Source organism: Diaphorina citri, unplaced genomic scaffold, assembly GCF_000475195.1.
Source record: "Diaphorina citri unplaced genomic scaffold, Diaci psyllid genome assembly version 1.1 scaffold2146, whole genome shotgun sequence".
NCBI classification, from domain to species: Eukaryota; Metazoa; Arthropoda; class Insecta; order Hemiptera; family Psyllidae; genus Diaphorina; species Diaphorina citri.
The window spans coordinates 26,911-45,334 of record NW_007379571.1 but is presented as its reverse complement, the minus strand read 5'-3'; the positions used below and the strand labels follow the sequence as shown (position 1 = coordinate 45,334).

Genomic DNA, 18,424 nt, shown 5'->3' with positions numbered 1-18,424 from the left:
CAACCTCGAGTTACTGGACTAAGGTGGAGTCAAGCTAGAAGTCATTATTTCCTGGACTAAGGCTGAGAAGTCTACAAGTGGGAGAAGTTGAACAACCTCGAGTTACTGGACTAAGATTGGAGTCCAACCTGAAGTCATTATTTCCTGGACTAAGGCTGATAAATAAGTCTACAAGTGGGAGAAGTTGAACAACCTCGAGTTACTGGACTAAGATTGGAGTCCAACCTGAAGTCATTATTTCCTGGACTAAGGCTGATAAATGAGTCTACAAGTGGGAGAAGTTGAACAACCTCGAGTTACTGGACTAAGATTGGAGTCCAACCTGAAGTCATTATTTCCTGGACTAAGGCTGATAAATGAGTCTACAAGTGGGAGAAGTTGAACAACCTCGAGTTACTGGACTAAGATTGGAGTCCAACCTGAAGTCATTATTTCCTGGACTAAGGCTGATAAATAAGTCTACAAGTGGGAGAAATTGAACAACCTCGAGTTACTGGACTAAGGTTGAAGTTCAGTCAGAAGTCATTATTTCCTGGACTAAGGCTGATAAATAAGTCTACAAGTGGGAGAAATTGATCAACCTCGAGTTACTGGACTAAGATTGAAGTTCAGTTAGAAGTCATTATTTCCTGGGACTAAGGCTGATAAATAAGTCTACAAGTGGGAGAAGTTGAACAACCTCGAGTTACTGGACTAAGGTTGAGTCAAGTCAGAAGCCATTATTTCCTGGACTAAGGCTGATAAATAAGTCTACAAGTGGGAGAAGTTGAACAACCTCGAGTTACTGGACTAAGATTGGAGTCCAACCTGAAGTCATTATTTCCTGGACTAAGGCTGAGAATTCTACAAGTGGGAGAAGTTGAACAACCTTGAGTTACTGGACTAAGGTGGAGTCAAGCTAGAAGTCATTATTTCCTGGACTAAGGCTGAGAATTCTACAAGTGGGAGAGATTAACCTCGAGTTACCAAGTTAAAGATGAGTGTAATACAAAATATGGAGAAGTTATTCGCCATATTTTGTTTTCATCTAATTTTATCTTTTTCCAGAATATGGTTGGTCCAGGGGAGGTTGATTAAGATTTAGAGCCTGAAGTTAAAGATGAGTGTAATGTGTATGTGTAATACAAAATATGGCGAAGTTGTTCGTGTTATAATCCATGAGTTACCAACCACGGCAAACGTAGCTTAACATTAGTGATCTAATTTTATCTCATTTCAGAATATGGTTGGACCAGGAGAGGTAGATTCAGATTTATAGCCTGAAGTATTTACTGTTATTTCTCATTTTCGTTCATTTTTTTAGGCGGGCCTTCGCGGGCCGCAAAAATGAGCTCGCGGGCCGCAGGTTGGACAAGCCTGATATAAATAAGCCTTCCATTTTTTCTCTAATCCTAACCCTTTTCGTTCAACAGTTCAGTTTCTCTCTAATCTTTGCCTCTTCGAGTCCGGCGGGTCTCAATCCTTCTTCTTCGCATCGCTTGCGTTTTCCTTAACCCCTCCCCGTCCGAACATACGGGACAAAGAGTCCCATATGCCCCCGAAGAAGAGGGCGCATCCCAAATTCTCAAACGGGATGAACGGGTCGTGAATGCCGAGCAGAATGGAAGAGAGCTGAAAAAGAAGATGGGACAAGAAGTTATTCATATGGGACACAGTTAAGGTACATAGAAACACACTATCTGTCCTGATAATAATTCCACTCAAGAGTCTATTATTATTATTATTATTATTATTATTATTAAGGTACATAGAAACACACTGTCTGTCCTGATAATAATAAATGTCCCAAGCAAAGCTCCCTCGCAGGCAACACATTAATCTGTTTGTGCGCATGCATTTCTGCGCAATTCATGTTTGTGCGCATACGTTTCTGCGCATCATCGAACTCTGACGGAAAATAAAAATTGCATTTTCGACCTTTTACAGTTACTTTTTCGGAGTTTTGACCTCAGATTTGAATTTTTCACAACTTTTCACATAGGAATCGACCATTTATTAATAGTTTTTACCCATTTGCAACTGCTCCATTGGGGTTTTAGTAACGAGGCTTTACCCTCCACTCGGCAACAAGCGACTCGCCTACTCATATTAACCTTACCCAGCCTGAGTGGGGGGGTGGGGGATGGAAACGTGTAACGTTGATCAACTCTTTAGTAACGAGGCTTTACCCTCCACTCGGCAACAAGCGACTCGCCTACTCATATTAACCTTACCCAGCCTGAGTGGGGGGGTGGGGGTGGAAACGTGTAACGTTGATCAGCTTACCTTGAAGTAAATGAAGAAGATGACAATGCCAAAGTACACCAAGGCGTGAGGAGCGGAAATCAGATCCGTCTTCTTGTCCAGCACAAATATAATGCTGGCCACTATACTGGACTTGGTAGGGCTGGAATTTAAAGAAAAAATAAAATAATATCGAATGAGACTAAAAAGTCCCAAATTAAAAAGTACCTTTGCTAAAAAGTCCCTTTACTCTTATACTGGACTTGGTAGGGCTGGAATTTAAAGAAAAAATAAAATAATATCGAATGAGACTAAAAAGTCCCAAATTAAAAAGTACCTTTACTAAAAAGTACCTTACTCTAAAGTACCTTTACTAAAAATACCTTTAGCAGTCTAAACAATAGTTACCAACCACGGCCAACGTAGCTTAACATCAGTGATCTAATTTTATCTCATTTCAGAATATGGTTGGACCAGGAGAGGTTGATTCAGATTTAGAACCTGAAGTTAAAGAAGAGTGTAATACAAAATATGGCGAAGTTATTTGAGTTATAATCCATGAGTTACCAACCACGGCCAACGTAGCTTAACATTAGTGATCTCATTTTATCTTTTTCCAGAATATGGTTGGACCAGGAGAGGTTGATTCAGATTTAGAGCCTGAAGTTAAAGATGAGTGTAATACAAAATATGGCGAAGTTGTTCGTGTTATAATTCACGAGTTACCAACCACGGCCAACGTAGCTTAACATCAGTGATCTAATTTAATCTTTTTCCAGAATATGGTTGGACCAGGAGAGGTTGATTCAGATTTAGAGCCTGAAGTTAAAGATGAGTGTAATACAAAATATGGCGAAGTTATTCGCAAAATATGGCGAAGTTATTCGCCAACCTGGGCCAACCAACCATCTAATTTTACTAAGGTGGAGTCAAGTCAGAAGTCATTATTTCCTGGACTAAGGCTGATAAATAAGTCTACAAGTGGGAGAAGTTGATCAACCTTGAGTTACTTCACTAAGGTTGAGAAAAGCCTAGTTAGCTTGAAAGCCAAAGCGTCTGCCTTGTAAACGCTAGGTTGCGGGTTCGATTCCCGCCCGGGGGGAACCTTATCCTACACAGGTAAGTTTCGTTCTCGGAACGGCTGGCTTGATCCTATCCTGTCTTCGATTTCGGGACGATGAGACCTTAGCAGTTACAGTTCCCTCTATCAAACACCTCTTGGTAAAGTTGAGAAAATCTCCAAGTGGAAGAAGTTGAATAACCTGGAAGCTAGCTGTGTTCCCGCACTGAAGTTAAGTACCGTTGCGCGTGGTTAGTATCCGGATGGGTGACCATCTGGTCCAAGCACGTTGAGTGTCGTTGCTGGGTTCAAATCTTGGCTGGGGCGGAAATTTTCTGACCAAACTTTTCTGTTGATAGACATGTATGTAAATAAATAACACAATTTTTAAAATTTACAATTCACGCTTTTCTTTCTTTATTTTTCTTAAAAAAAGAGGCATTTTTAAATTCTTAAAGGCATTTATTCGGGTCCTATTAAAAAGTCTCCAATACATGAAAAATATGTATTTTATTAAGTATACAGTGCACTTTTCTTCTTCTACTTTGCAGTAGATACAAGTCAAGTCATAAAATTTAGCGTAGTGTATTAAGCGGAGAACGACATTTGTGACAAGCTTAACACAATTGAAATTCCTTTCCTTAGCATTGTAATTGTAACAAACTACAAACATGATTCCAATCCTTGAAAAAATGGAGTTACAAAGTTCTGTTGAAAAGCAAAAGTACAAATTTAGTAGGCATAAGACCCTACATTTACATACAGAGTGTTAGAAAAGTCCTGGAACCCATTTTCAATGTGAATCATAAGTGAGACGCACAAATAATCCAGAAATATGAATTTCCCATTTTTGGTGCTTCCCCTATTAGCGGAAGAACATGGAAAAATGAAAATTTGAATAGGCCATAACTCCGGCCCTGGCTGTCAGATACCATATTTAAAACTGGTTCAAATAAGCCTTTTGTTTTCTCTTTTCGCCCAAAAAGTTCATTGTCTCTCTATAGTTAACACTTTCCGAGTCTGACGATTTTGAAATCAGAATGGACTGCGTCCACTACAGAGTTTACTACGCACGACGATTTTGAAATCAGAATGGACTGCGTCCACTACAGAGTTTACTACGCACGACGATTTTGAAATCAGAATGGACTGCGTCCACTACAGAGTTTACTACGCACGACGATTTTGAAATCAGAATGGACTGCGTCCACTACAGAGTTTACTACGCACGACGATTTTGAAATCAGAATGGACTGCGTCCACTACAGAGTTTACTACGCACGACGATTTTGAAATCAGAATGGACTGCGTCCACTACAGAGTTTACTACGCACGACGATTTTGAAATCAGAATGGACTGCGTCCACTACAGAGTTTACTACGCACGACGATTTTGAAATCAGAATGGACTGCGTCCACTACAGAGTTTACTACGCACGACGATTTTGAAATCAGAATGGACTGCGTCCACTACAGAGTTTACTACGCACGACGATTTTGAAATCAGAATGGACTGCGTCCACTACAGAGTTTACTACGCACGACGATTTTGAAATCAGAATGGACTGCGTCCACTACAGAGTTTACTACGCACGACGATTTTGAAATCAGAATGGACTGCGTCCACTACAGAGTTTACTACGCACGACGATTTTGAAATCAGAATGGACTGCGTCCACTACAGAGTTTACTACGCACGACGATTTTGAAATTTCAATATGAATTCTTTTATTTTTAAAAGTTAGCCAAACCTTTCACAGGTAAATATTTGGCATAGATTCACCTGCTGTAATTATTTTAAGTAATGTTTGCTTTAAATAATAATAACGTTTACGATATCAACATCTAGGTTAAAAGTAACCTCTTAGGAGATAATATTAATTAGCTTCAGCCCATTTGGACTGCTGAAATCGTCGAGTGTTGACACATTTTAATAGTTTTTTTTTTTCAATTTAATAATTTACAATTAAGGCATGGCCGTTCATGTCACTCATCCATTTAGTGGTCTTGCTCGGCGTAGCTTAACAAAAACGAACCGGAAAATTGCCTATAACCTACACGTTTTATGACCTTTTCCGAAAAAAAGCTAAAATATGACTAAATAGCATGATGTCATGACAATATGACATTTGGTTGTCTCTGATTATAACCAACAATTTGGAACGAAGGGAAATTTTCTCATTAAATTTTAGGCCCAATCGAAACCCTTCATGTAGGTACTTCGTTATCACACAAGGTACAAAATAATAATAATTTTAAAATGTTGACTTCCCATACGTCACTCAGTCCATATGCCACGTTTTAGAAATCATCGCTGTTTTCGGCAGGGGAATCTGAATATTAAAAAGTACCTTTACTAAAAAGTCCCTTTACTAAAAAGTACCTTTACTAAAAAGTCCCTTTACTAAAAAGTACCTTTACTAAAAAGTCCCTTTACTAAAAAGTACCTTTACTAAAAAGTCCCTTTACTAAAAAGTACCTTTACTAAAAAGTCCCTTTACTAAAAAGTACCTTTACTAAAAAGTCCCTTTACTAAAAAGTACCTTTACTAAAAAGTCCCTTTACTAAAAAGTACCTTTACTAAAAAGTCCCTTTACTAAAAAGTACCTTTACTAAAAAGTCCCTTTACTAAAAAGTACCTTTACTAAAAAGTCCCTTTACTAAAAAGTACCTTTACTAAAAAGTCCCTTTACTAAAAAGTACCTTTACTAAAAAGTCCCTTTACTAAAAAGTACCTTTACTAAAAAGTCCCTTTACTAAAAAGTACCTTTACTAAAAAGTCCCTTTACTAAAAAGTACCTTTACTAAAAAGTCCCTTTACTAAAAAGTACCTTTACTAAAAAGTCCCTTTACTAAAAAGTCCCTTTACTAAAAAGTACCTTTACTAAAAAGTACCTTTACTAAAAAGTCCCTTTACTAAAAAGTCCCTTTACTAAAAAGTCCCTTTACTAAAAAGTACCTTTACTAAAAAGTACCTTTACTAAAAAGTACCTTTACTAAAAAGTACCTTTACTAAAAAGTCCCTTTACTAAAAAGTACCTTTACTAAAAAGTACCTTTACTAAAAAGTCCCTTTACTAAAAAGTACCTTTACTAAAAAGTCCCTTTAGCAGTCTAAACAAGGTCTCGTGTATTTTATGGGTTTAACATGGTACAAGTACAATACATAATTTTTACAATAGGGATAAGGTTCGTTCTCGGAACGGCTGGCTTTCTCCTGTCCTGTCTTCCTTCTCTTTTCCCTTTCGGGACGATAAGACTTCCATTGTTACAGTTCCCTCTATCTTTTCGAAAAGATGCAAATTATGTTTATTTTGTTGAAATAGAATTTACATAAATAAAATAAATTTATATACTGGTAAAATGACCTAGTAGTCAAATAACCCGACATTTGCAAACAACATATTAATCATTTGAATTTAAAATGTAACTTACAAGCTTGGTTGCATAAACTCCATAGCAGTCGGGGTCCACACGCCGCGAATAAGTCTTTCGAGTAACTTGATGAATCCAGCACCATTACCTGTACAACATTTGGAACAACACACAAGCATGGGTTAGTATGTACATTGTACAACAAGTGTAACAAGACACAAGCATGGGTTAATATAAGTTATACTAATGGAGGAGTTGCAAAACATAGCAGTCGGGGTCCACACGCCGCGAATAAGTCTTTCGAGTAACTTGATGAATCCAGCACCATTACCTGTACAACATTTGGAACAAGACACAAGCATGGGTTAATACTGTTTTTATTATTTCATAAATGCCCGATCTTAACACAGAGAATTTTCAGTTGATCCACCAACCTAGTTAGCTTAGTTGGTAGTGCGTCTGCCTTGTAAGCGCTAGGCTTTTTTTATTTACTTATTTTTTCATTTAAAAAAAAAAAAATGTATTTTTCGTGTTTTTATTTATTTTTATTCATAAAAAATATTAATTACAAAAAATCTCACCTTTCAGTGTGCCAATAATGATCATAATAATATATGCACTCGGGTATAGTTTAGCCGCATGCGTGACTCCGTCATGTATTTTCTTACACCTGTAGATTTCCTTCATGCCAGAGAACAGGATCTTGACGGGCAGAAATTTGGACGCCTTGTAGCCGATGTCAAATGGTGTGTAGAACACAACGTACCTGAAAATAGAAAAGTAATTTTTAAATTGTGAAAAAGAAAGTAATAATACTAGACTAAACTTTGAATCTCCTGTTTATCAGACGAGCGTCTTGACCACTACACCACCGAGACAGGATTAGGGGAATAAGGGGAGAGGTAGAAAAGGAAATTATGGATGCAAAATCTTAGAGAATGGTTCCAGGGATCTAATTCAACGCTGTTCAATGATAAATGCCTTTTCTTTGTGTTATTATATCACAAGTCACAAAAGATCTAACCAGGTCGCAGTGACCAAGGGTGTTAATAAAGCCGATGGCCCTGCTTATATCAATACTAATAATAGTATATCACAACTTGGATGTCTAAAATATAAACCTAACCAATAACAGGAACTTGAAAAGAAAAAGAACTTACCACACTGCAGTGGCAATGACCAGCTGTTGAGTGTTCTTGAGGGGGGCCAATATGGGTTCTCCCAGCAAACCACCAGCTACCATGCCACCAGCAAATATAACCAGCATCGTACTGAGCCAACAAGATAGGGGATGCTTGCGAGAGAATGTTTGGGCGCCTGGAATAGAATAAAATAGAACGTATTTAACAAACTACTCTAAGAATAGATTCAATTCAATTTTATTTTATTGTGATTGTTACAACATTATACACAATTTACAATTTTACAATATTACATTTAGAATAGAATGTGAATAGAGTAGAATAGAATAGAATAGATTATGGATAGAGTAGAGTAGAATAGAATAGAATCCATAGAATAGATTATGGATTGGGTAAAAATTATAAATAAAAGGTCAATTCCTACGTAAAAAGTTGTGAAAAATCCAAATCCGAGGTCAAAACTCCGAAAAAGTGGCTTTAAAAGGTCGAAAATTCAATATTTATTTGCCGATTTAATGAAAAAGCAAAGAAAATATCCCCAGACCCACAGTTTGAAAAGAGGCAACATGCACGCTGCGCCTTGATAACTTACCTGCACCCAGGTCTTCTCTCACATGCAAGGCGCATAGGACAGAATGCGCCACGTCAAAGTACGGATACATCTTGAGTTTCATCACCTGATTGGCGAGGTCTAAGAACGCTTCGGGATCCATGATGGAACGGTGAGTTTTTGGCGGGGCGACTTAATAGGGACCTTGGTTTCTTTTTGGTAAACGGCGAAATTCGCGAGTTTTTGGCGGGGTGACTGACTGGAGAGTAGGAGTTTGCTGAGTTTTTGATGGATTAAGTTAAACAGGGGATGACGAGACGAGGGGAAGCGATTAGTTAAACACTGATGACAAGATAGATGAGGATTAAGGATAAAAAAGGAGTTTTTTGACTAGATTTATGGGGGGTGAAAAAGTTCGTTTCTTTTATGGCACAAAATTTAAAATTTTGACAAAGATTTTATTTCTTAAATTAAAAGTTTGAGATCAATGGGGTGGTTTAAATAAAATAAATACTTAAATGAATATTAAAACTTTAAAAACTAATAATGACTGATAGATTTCTCGAAGCTCGAATGAACTTGGCGATTCACGCAACAACCATGTTTGTAATTCACACACAGAGGGTCTTTTCGAAACAAATTATTCAAATAATGATTAAAAAATTCAATCACTGTCACTTTTTCGTATGAACTTGGCGGTTCGCAGCACCACTTCAAAATTCTTTCACACACGGCAGGTTTTTTCGGGGGATTTCACGACTTTTTTTCGAGCCAAGGGTTTTCCTCAGGTAATTCGAAGGTAGTCCATGATGAAACTTGTGGGCGACTGGAAACAAAAGAAAACAGGCGAAATTAGGACACTAATTATTCTTTTTATTATAAATACCTAATTATTTATTTATTTTTTACTATAATAAATGTTACATTTTTTTAAAGGTAATAAATATAATACCCAACCAAATTATTTTTATTAGACTTTCTTTCCCCAAACTAAGCAGCAACTTATTTAGTTTTTAAAACTAATTTTTAAATATTTTATTCTTTAGATTTTGAAAGAAACAGCTTAAAAAATACTGCTAAAATAAATTAACAATTAGGTAATAGATAAACATTTTAAAAAATATTATCTATTATTTTTCAATTTAACAAATAAATAAAATAAAATTGCCATTACCTAGAAGAAAAACACTCGTTTTTTTTTCGAAACAGGGTCGCGGAACAGCAAAATCGTTTCAATTCCTAACATTTTCCCCCCTACCTAGTGTAACAATCCCAATTTTTTCTTCTCTTCTTCCCCCTTATCTTAAGTCACATAATAATTTTATTATAGGTACTCTACCTATTTTACGTGTAGGGATATAAGTATTTAAAGTATAAATAACTAAACACTTAAATAAATATAATATTTTATCTATGGGTCACAGAGAAAATAATTCGTATGTCTGAAGAAAAGATAACGTGTGGCCATTTAATAAATAATGAGAATGAGAATGGTTTATTTTAATGTAACTATAAAAATATCTTCCTTTTGTTCCTATATAAGTACCCCGAATGGTACTTTAATTTCAGGAACGGTTTGAATTACTCAGTAAAATTATTTATAATAGCCTTCGTGGCCTAGTGGGTATCACACTAGGCTTGCACGCAGGAGGTCGTGGGTTCGATTCACGATTTTGCACCGAAAGAAAAGAGGTCCAAGATTAACTCACCGAAATAGATTGCGTTTTTTTTTTCTCCTCCCAAGAGATTTAATAGAGGGAAAAAGCGAAGGTCTTATCAGAGAGAAAAAAAATGTGACAAGGATGCGACACGAAACTTTTGGTTAAGATCGATGCAACGGTTGGCGGCATTTTACCGCTTTTTGGCGGTTTTCGGTGAAATTTAACAATATCTCGGGAACGGTACAAGCTAGAGACTTGAAATTTGGTATGTAGTCCACAAATGTGACAAGGATGCAACTCAAAACGTTTGGTTGAGATGGTTGCTGCGAGGTATTTTGACCGCTTTTGGACAGATTTCGACCGCTCTTTGGCGGTTTTCAGCTATAGCGACAAAACGGTTAGAGATATTATAAAAGTTAGGGTAAAAGAACACTCAAATAAGCATTATTCAATAGGATAAGGAAAGTCGTGTGATGTTCACACCAGATTTTTCTTCTCTTCTTCCCCCTTATCTTAAGTCACATAATAATTTTATTATAGGTACTCTACCCATTTTACGTGTAGGGATATAAGTATTTAAAGTATAAATAACTAAACACTTAAATAAATATAATTATCTATGGGTCACAGAGAAAATAATTCGTATGTCTGAAGAAAAGATAACGTGTGGCCCGGGCCTTGTAAAATCCCCCTGGTCCCCGACTCCCGATCGTCACCTGGCAACACCGCATAAGATAAAAGATCCGAAAAACAAAAACAAAACTTCTGCTTATCACTAAAAACTCCGCAATCACGAAAATCGCGAAGTAAAAACGGAAAGTCCCACGGAAAAACTGATTTTCCGGAGCGATTTTCAGTCCTGAACAACTCGGAAATCTTTTCCACGGTCTTTTTCCCTACGCGAGTGTCCTAGAAGTGTCGGAAATCTTTGAAAATTCATCTGAATCCGTGACATTTCAACATGGATGAAAGCATCTCCAATGGAAATAATGGGGATTTGAATTCGTTCGAAATACGTGTGGCCATTTACTCAGTAAAATTATAATAGCCTTCGTGGCCTAGTGGGTATCACACTAGGCTTGCACGCAGGAGGTCTTGGGTTCGATTCACGATTTTGCACCGAAAGAAAAGAGGTCCAAGATTAACTCAACGAAATTAGATTGCGTTTTTTTTTTCCTCCCAAGAGATTTAATAGAGGGAACTGTAAAAGCGAAGGTCTTATCGTTCCGAATTCAAAGAGAGAAAAAGGACAGGATAGGAGAAAGCCAGCCGTTCCGAGAACGAATCTGACCCCTTTTGGATAAAGTTCGTCCCGGGCAGGAATCGAACCCGCGACCTAGCGGTGGGCTGGCTGTTACTTAACCTGGGGAGCAGGGAAGGAATTTTAATTGTGTTAAGCATAAATGCTTGTCACAAATGTCGTTCCCCGCTTAATGGACTACGCTAAATATTTTGACTTGACTTGGACTCGAACCACCAACCTCCAGATCCGAAGTCCACCACGCTAACCACTGCACCACTGAGGTTGGTTACCTGGGGAGTATAGTGTGTCTAGGCTTAGCATGCTATGGACTCTACCTATAAATAGATTCTGTATGACTCGGCAAACACGCCTAGGTTACCTATCCTGATACCAACCACGCACAACGTTGCGTTCGAAATTGTGGATAAGGCGGATGTGGAAGAGAATCCGGTGATTCCTGATAAGCCAGAAGAAGAAGTCGAGGACGAATGGGTGGACATTTTGGGCAGCGGACATATCAAGAAGAAGGTAAAGTCAAGAAATATCTCCACAAAACTTTACGGAAAAGATCATCGAAAAAACCCACCAAGTTGTCCTTGGCAAGTTTTTGTTTCCAAGTGGTTTTTTTTTTGTGTGGGTTTTCTTCAAGCATGATTCTTTCACAGGTGGTAGAAAATGTAGAAGTTTCTGCCAACTAGAGGTTGTCATTTTGTCTCAGACACAATTGAATAATGTCCCGATTTAAAAACAATCATCATCAGTTCCTTGTGTGAGATTTGATGTTCCATCCGTTCGAAATTGTGGATAAGGCGGATGTGGAAGAGAATCCGGTGATTCCTGATAAGCCAGAAGAAGAAGTCGAGGACGAATGGGTGGATATTTTGGGCAGCGGACATATCAAGAAGAAGGTAAAGTCAAGAAATATCTGCACAAAACTTTACGGAAAAGATCATCGAAAAAAACCCACCAAGTTGTCCTTGGCAAGTTTTTGTTTCCAAGTGGTTTTTTTTGTGGGTTTTCTTCAAGCATGATCTTTTCACAGGTGGTAGAAAATGTAGAAGTTTCTGCCAACTAGAGGTTGTCATTTTGCCGCGGACACAATTGAATAATGTCTCGATTTGAAAACAATCATCATTATTTCCTTGTGTGAGATTTGATGTTCCATCATGAGGTAGGATATTTTGTGACCTTCATTTTGTAAGCCATATGGTTTGGGATAACAAAGACTGATTTGTGGGTCAAGGTAGACTAGGGGCAGGTGGAGGACTTTGGGTTTTTATTTAAATTCTTGGTGGACTTGGAACAAGTACTTTGTGGATTGAAAGAACTTTGTCGTATGGGTAGGATGAAAAGAATTTTGGATCTTGTTTGTCAAATTTATTGTATGCTACCAATACAGGTGACAAAAAAATTGGGTAATTATGCATAAGACACGTCAATGGCAAATTTACTGAAAATTTCTATATAAGAGGAAAAACTTACTTTAAGAGTGTTCTAAATGTAGTTTTGACCGGCGCGAACGATTTTCATTCCTACGCCGCATCGACGCGGCGTCACATCGTAGGGTTCGCATCGTACCCGCGTCGGAATGAAAAAAACACCTTTTGTAAACTGCTCACTTGTAAAAGCTCCTTTTTGCGTTTAACCTAACCCTACAATAACACTGGTCACTGCTCATTTGTATTAAGGAAGTCAAGAACCAAAAGTGTCACTCAAATGGTTGATTGAGTGTTTGGGAGCGTGAGATGACCTTGACCCCGGGTTCGATTCCCCTAGTAGTTCCGTCGCCGAAACCCTCGATTCGCTCCGGATTTCCGCTAGTAAATCCTTAAGGCATGGCCGTTCATGTCACTCATACATTTAGTGGTCTTGCTCGGCGTAGCTTAACAAAAACGAACCGGAAAATTGCCTATAACCTACACCGGAGTGCAAGCAATAAGTCGACAAAGTTTCATAGCAATCGGATGAGCGGTTTGGCCAGGCATAAAGTTCGAACACACAAACAAATATTAATTTTTATATATTAGATAAGTTCAATCAAAACGTACCATGTGATCTATGTGAAGCCAGAGTGTCTATGATAAAATTGAATAGTAAGTAAAGCCCCGGGCGGGAATCGAACCCGCGACCTAGCGCTTACAAGGCAGACGCACTACCAACTAAGCTAACTAGGCTGGCTGGGTATTCGCAATCCGCCATACACGCCAAGTCCATTTCTTGGATTCGCGGGAATTCAGCAGAGTTATACCCCAGCAGTCTAAACAAGGTCTCGTTTATTTTATGGGTTTAATATTGTACAATGCTTAGTTATTACTATAGACCTTGCTTAATTTTTAAAAAAAAAATGACAATAACAATAATGATGATAATAAGAAGAGGAAAAGAGGAAAGCGGTACTCATTATGATGGTGGTGAGGGTTCGTGAGATAAAACCCGGGCACCCAAGGGGTACGCGGCGAAAAAAGGTTGAGAAGCACTGCTTTTTAAGTATGAGGTCACGAGAGAGTGATGAGGGAGGAGAGAGAATTTGAATTTACACTTTATTTACTTACCTCATATTAAATCTATGCAAACAGTTAAAGTTTTTGGCGGGTTTTAGGTATGATTTTGGGGAGGCCGCCAACTGCTGCACCGATCTTAACCAAGTTTCGTGTTGCATCCTTGTCATCTTTGTAAACTACATACCAAATCTCAAGTCTCTAGCTCTTACCGTTCTCGAGATATTTTGTTTACAGACAGACACACAGACAGAAGGACAGACACACACACGGACCAATGGCTGAAACTTGTGATTTAGGCTCTAGGGACCTCAAAACGCGTTTTGGTACTAAAAACTGACCATCGAAAATTTGACCCGATTACATTACTTTCCTTCCTAATAGGAAGAGGAAAGAAAAAAAAAAAAATCAACGAAGTACATAGGTACCTACTACCTACCTACCTTTATATTGTTTTTCTTCTTCTTTTTTTCTTTTTTGCTATGGACACACTAGGGGGATCTCTGCTACGATGCTGCAAGCATGTCGTTTTATATTTAGAATCTGTGTTTGAGAAGAAATAGGTACCTACTCTCATAAGTAGTGTAGGTAGATGTTTAGAAACTGCGTTTGGGAGAGGGATTCACTCGTATCTAGGTAGTGTTGGTACCTACATTGAGAAAAAAAAAATGAAAAATGAGAAGGTAGGTAAGAGAACGAGTGATGCAAGGCTGATTTTTGGGGAGGGCAGACAGGCTGATTTTTGGGGGCACGGTTGGTCCAGTGGTAACGCGCTTGCCTGCCATGCAGAAGGTACTGAACACATTAGTTTCAATGGTCTAGTAAAGGTCTTACATGCTTAGTAATTAGTATTTAAACTAAAACCTACCTGCATTTTTCCTTGACCAGAAAGCCAATAGGTTTCAGAAAAGAGGAAACAGTCTCAGTTTCCATAAATACTAGAAAATAAATCAGTGTAAGTATGTAGGTACACTGGTACACATACCTAGTCATAATATGACTACATAAGTACTTAATATTTGTCTTCATAATTATGTCACACTGGTTTTACACATTACACAAGTAGAACTGATTTTTTCATTTTACATTTTCTAATTATGTCACACTGGTTTTACACAAGTAGAACTGATTTTTTCATTCTATATTTTCCTTTCAGATTACAAAGCATGGAGAGCCCGACACTCGACCTCAGCGAGGAGACCTCTGTGTCATATCTGGCTTTGGAAAACTCGAAGACGACACTCTTGTAGAAACATTTGATAATTTAGAAATATGTGTTGGCGATTTAGAAGTAAGCTGTTAACTATTCTTTAAAAAGAAAATTAAAAGAGATTACAAAAAAATAGAATATACCTTGTTTATACTGCTAGCATAGGACTGAGAAGTCCCTTTACTCTTGCAGTCTAAACAAGGAACTTGCAAGAGGAGAAACAAAGAGAAGACTAAATAAGGAAAAGTTTACAAATACCTATGTAAATAAAACCTTGTTTAAATTACATAAAGTTATGATAATAAGAACAAACAAAGAGAAGACTAAATAAGGAAAAGTTTACAAATACCTATGTAAATAAAACCTTGTTTAAATTACATAAAGTTATGATAGTATATGTTTTAAAACATAGTCTGATAATATTTTTTCTGTTCACTTTTCCCAGTTGGTGCATGGGATGGACTACGTTCTTCCACTGATGGAAATGGGCGAGGAGTGTCAAATTGAAATCACCGCTCGGTTCGGTTACGGAGACAAGGGTGAACCAATATTTAAAACATAGTCTGATAATATTTTTTCTGTTCACTTTTCCCAGTTGGTGCATGGGATGGACTACGTTCTTCCACTGATGGAAACGGGCGAGGAGTGTCAAATTGAAATCACCGCTCGGTTTGGTTACGGAGACAAGGGTGAACCGAGCAAGTCGATTCCTCCCGGTGCCAAACTGTACTATTCGCTCACCTTACATTCCGTATTGCCCGACTTTGATCTCGCTGAGTTGCCAGTGGAAAAGAGACTTGACTTTGGGTAAGAAAGAAAAATAATAGGTACATTTCAAAATCAGTGGTATACTGGTATATACCTATTGTCCACAGACCACAAGTGATCCAAAGACACTTAAAACTTGTCTGCAACATTTTTACAGAATAAAAAAAAAAAAAAATCCAAGATGAATGTTTAGCTTCACAGGTACCTAAGTAGGTACATAATTATGTAGGTATTTAAATCAAACTCGTTTTAATTTCAATTTTTCAAAAATTCAAGAAATTTGTATCATGCAAATGATTGATTCTGTGACTGGCTGTTGCGGGGCCCACTCAGCCTCGTGAGGAAAATGAGTAGCTATGGCATATAAATGCACATAGCAACTGGTGCCAGCATGGTAGGTAAATATTGGATTTTAGGATTATTGAGATATTGGGAAAAATCCTACAATGCTGCAGTGAGCACCAAAGTTGTGATATAATAACACAGAGAAACTGCATTTACATTTTTACAAAAAGACGGGATAGGTGAAGGAAAGCCATTCCACGAACAAATCTCATTGGTTTAGGATGAAGTTCAATCCAGGGAAGAAGTGAACCTGCAAGCTAACTAGACTGGATGAATGTGTGACCGGGGAAATGACAACCCTTCTCCATATATGAAAATCATAATGATGAAATTTTCCGCATAAAAGTTCTCCGTGGGATAAAAGTTAAAAGTCAAGAGACAGATAGGACACTTACCTGAGCTTTCACTTCTTGGACACAGGCAACGTTTAGTACTGTCCCTGCAAGCTAACTAGACTGAATGAATGTCTGACCGGGGAAATGACAACCCTTCTCCATATATGAAAATCATAATGATGAAATTTTCCACATAAAAGTTCTCCGTGGGATAAAAGATAAAGTCAAGAGACAGGAAGGACATTGCTTACCTGAGCTTTCACTTCTTGGACACAGGCAACGTTTAGTACTGTCAAAAAAAATTAAAATTAATTAACCAAGCAGCTACGTGCTAAATGAACTCTGTCTGGCAAAAATTAACTAGAAATTTTGAAAAACTGCTTAAACTGCCGAAGAACTGCGAAAAAAAATCTTTTTGGCGATTTGCGATTTTCAAAAATGGCGCACTCAGACGAGGGGAAAATCGTTGCCATGGCAACAGATTACAAAAAGCGGAGTTGTCAAACTGTGCCGATCGTATCGTTTCTGAACTTTGCCGATCTCTTAAAAAAATATACAGTGTGATTAAAAAAAAGGTTACACTAATAAACTATTTATACCTTTTCATTTCATAAATTATTTATACCTGGGATATAGGGTAGGAACTCAGAATACTGTTGGGAAAATTCCTTGGACCTTGGAGTTATTTATCCTGTTTTGCCGAAATATATCAGTTTTTTTCTCTCTCTAACACATCTTAGATCTAGTTAATTCCTCCAGTTTGCTTTTCTTCATTCAATTTTGAGCGTTTTATGCGATTTTGAAGAAAATACATGATTCGATATTCAAGATCGGGCCTTGTAAAATCCCCCTGGTCCCCGACTCCCGATCGTCATCTGGCAACACCGCATGAGATAAAAGATCAGAAAAACAAAAACAAAACTTCTGCTTATCACTAAAAACTCCGCAATCACGAAAATCGCGAAGAATAAAAAACGGAAAATCTCACGGAAAAACTGGTTTTCCGGAGCGATTTTCAGTTTAGGGATTTGAGGGGCTCAAATAGATCGAATAGGTACCTACCTATCTACGCATTTTGTTATCACTATTTTTCAATATCAGCATAGGTAGCTATACCTATTTTCAAATTTAGATATTTTCATTCCATTTTTTTTATCATGCACTTATTCAAGTAGTTACTTCATCGTACATCTACACTTATTTTTTTTATTATTTTTTTTTATAAGTAACCAATGAAGAGGAAGAAGAACCATCTCCTCAGAGGTTGAAATCAGCCTAGGAGATGCTTTATTTGTACCTAAATATTCAAAGATAAATCTTATTCAAATTCAAATTCTAAAGTAATTTTCATATTCTATTCTATTCTATTCTATATTCTATTCTATTCTATTCTATTCTATTACAGGCATCCCAGGAGCTCCTAGACTCCCTGATCAAGGAGCGGATCAACTGCTACAACAACCTGGCTCAGGCTCAAATCAAGCTCGGATCTCTTGAGCCAGCCCTGATGTCTCTGGAAAATGTCCTCAATCTGGATCCAAACAATATCAAAGCATTACAACGAAAAGCGAAGGTAAAGATTTTGCTGTCCGGTTTTCTTTGAAAACCAGTCCAGCTCTCTTGAATTTTTCTATTTTGGGCGTAATTTTCCAAGGGGAACCAATTCGTACATGAAATTTTTGAAGGGGAACCAATTCATACGTGACAAAAATGGACCTCCAAGGGGAACCAATTCGTACATGAAATTTTTGAAGGGGAACCAATTCATACGTGACAAAAATGGACCTTTTTTTTGGGAACCAACTTACCTTTTCCCCACTGGACAGCTGGAGTGCTGGACACCCTGTATAAACATACCGTGAAAGTTTGAGCTCCTAATACCAAGCAGTTCCGGAGATGTAGAGGCGCAGAAATCGCAATTTTTTACTCATTCATTCACTCACTCACTCATCAAAATTATCAGGCACTTCTCGATGTTGTAGAAACTTGAAATTTGGCAGGATGGTAGGTCTTAA

The 18,424-nt window shown here is 37.7% G+C and overlaps 2 protein-coding genes and 2 long non-coding RNA genes across 7 annotated transcripts in view; 2 read left to right on the top strand and 2 right to left on the bottom strand.

Moving 5' to 3' along the window:
* Positions 1-140, bottom strand: part of LOC113471192 — a 3,068-nt gene extending 2,928 nt beyond the window's left edge. The window contains exon 1 of the long non-coding RNA XR_003393986.1: positions 5-140. This is a non-coding gene — a long non-coding RNA (uncharacterized LOC113471192). The remainder of the gene's footprint in view (positions 1-4) is intronic.
* Positions 141-818: 678 nt separating this feature from the next.
* On the top strand, positions 819-4,013 carry LOC113471191. Its single transcript, XR_003393985.1, has 2 exons — positions 819-887; positions 3,147-4,013. It is a non-coding gene; the product is annotated as an uncharacterized LOC113471191 (long non-coding RNA).
* Positions 1,285-16,819, bottom strand: LOC103518294 (trimeric intracellular cation channel type 1B.1). 4 transcript variants are annotated; one of them, XM_008483355.3, is made up of 7 exons: positions 16,661-16,819; positions 8,392-9,175; positions 7,818-7,974; positions 7,239-7,423; positions 6,718-6,805; positions 2,266-2,386; positions 1,285-1,611 (listed from the first exon to the last, which is right to left on the bottom strand). In XM_008483355.3, exons 2-7 carry the CDS (start codon positions 8,510-8,512, stop codon positions 1,456-1,458), a joined length of 828 nt encoding a protein of 275 aa, XP_008481577.1. In that variant the 5' UTR covers positions 8,513-9,175; positions 16,661-16,819; the 3' UTR covers positions 1,285-1,455. The 4 variants fall into 4 exon arrangements, with proteins under 4 accessions (XP_008481577.1, XP_026685946.1, XP_026685947.1 ...); XM_026830145.1 differs by lacking the exon at positions 16,661-16,819 and adding an exon at positions 16,470-16,512 and having other exon boundaries at positions 1,456-1,611; XM_026830146.1 differs by lacking the exon at positions 16,661-16,819 and adding an exon at positions 11,041-11,061 and having other exon boundaries at positions 1,456-1,611.
* Positions 10,762-18,012, top strand: LOC103518296 (peptidyl-prolyl cis-trans isomerase FKBP8-like). Its single transcript, XM_026830151.1, has 6 exons — positions 10,762-11,022; positions 11,671-11,781; positions 14,908-15,042; positions 15,557-15,768; positions 17,239-17,335; positions 17,815-18,012. Exons 1-6 carry the CDS (start codon positions 10,972-10,974, stop codon positions 18,010-18,012), a joined length of 804 nt encoding a protein of 267 aa, XP_026685952.1. The 5' UTR covers positions 10,762-10,971.
* Positions 18,013-18,424: the final 412 nt, after the last annotated feature.

Excerpts from the sequence above, each read along its gene's own strand:
- LOC103518294 (XM_008483355.3), bottom strand. The coding sequence starts at position 8,512 with ATGGATCCCGAAGCGTTCTTAGACCTCGCCAATCAGGTGATGAAACTC. Across the intron at positions 7,424-7,817 it reads GTCATTGCCACTGCAGTGTG|GTACGTTGTGTTCTACACAC; the intron begins GTAAGTTCTTTT and ends TTCTATTTTCAG. Across the intron at positions 6,806-7,238 it reads CATTATTGGCACACTGAAAG|GTAATGGTGCTGGATTCATC; the intron begins GTGAGATTTTTT and ends AATGTTGTACAG.
- LOC103518296 (XM_026830151.1), top strand. The coding sequence starts at position 10,972 with ATGGATGAAAGCATCTCCAATGGAAATAATGGGGATTTGAATTCGTTC. Across the intron at positions 11,782-14,907 it reads GCGGACATATCAAGAAGAAG|ATTACAAAGCATGGAGAGCC; the intron begins GTAAAGTCAAGA and ends TTTTCCTTTCAG. Across the intron at positions 15,043-15,556 it reads TATGTGTTGGCGATTTAGAA|TTGGTGCATGGGATGGACTA; the intron begins GTAAGCTGTTAA and ends CACTTTTCCCAG.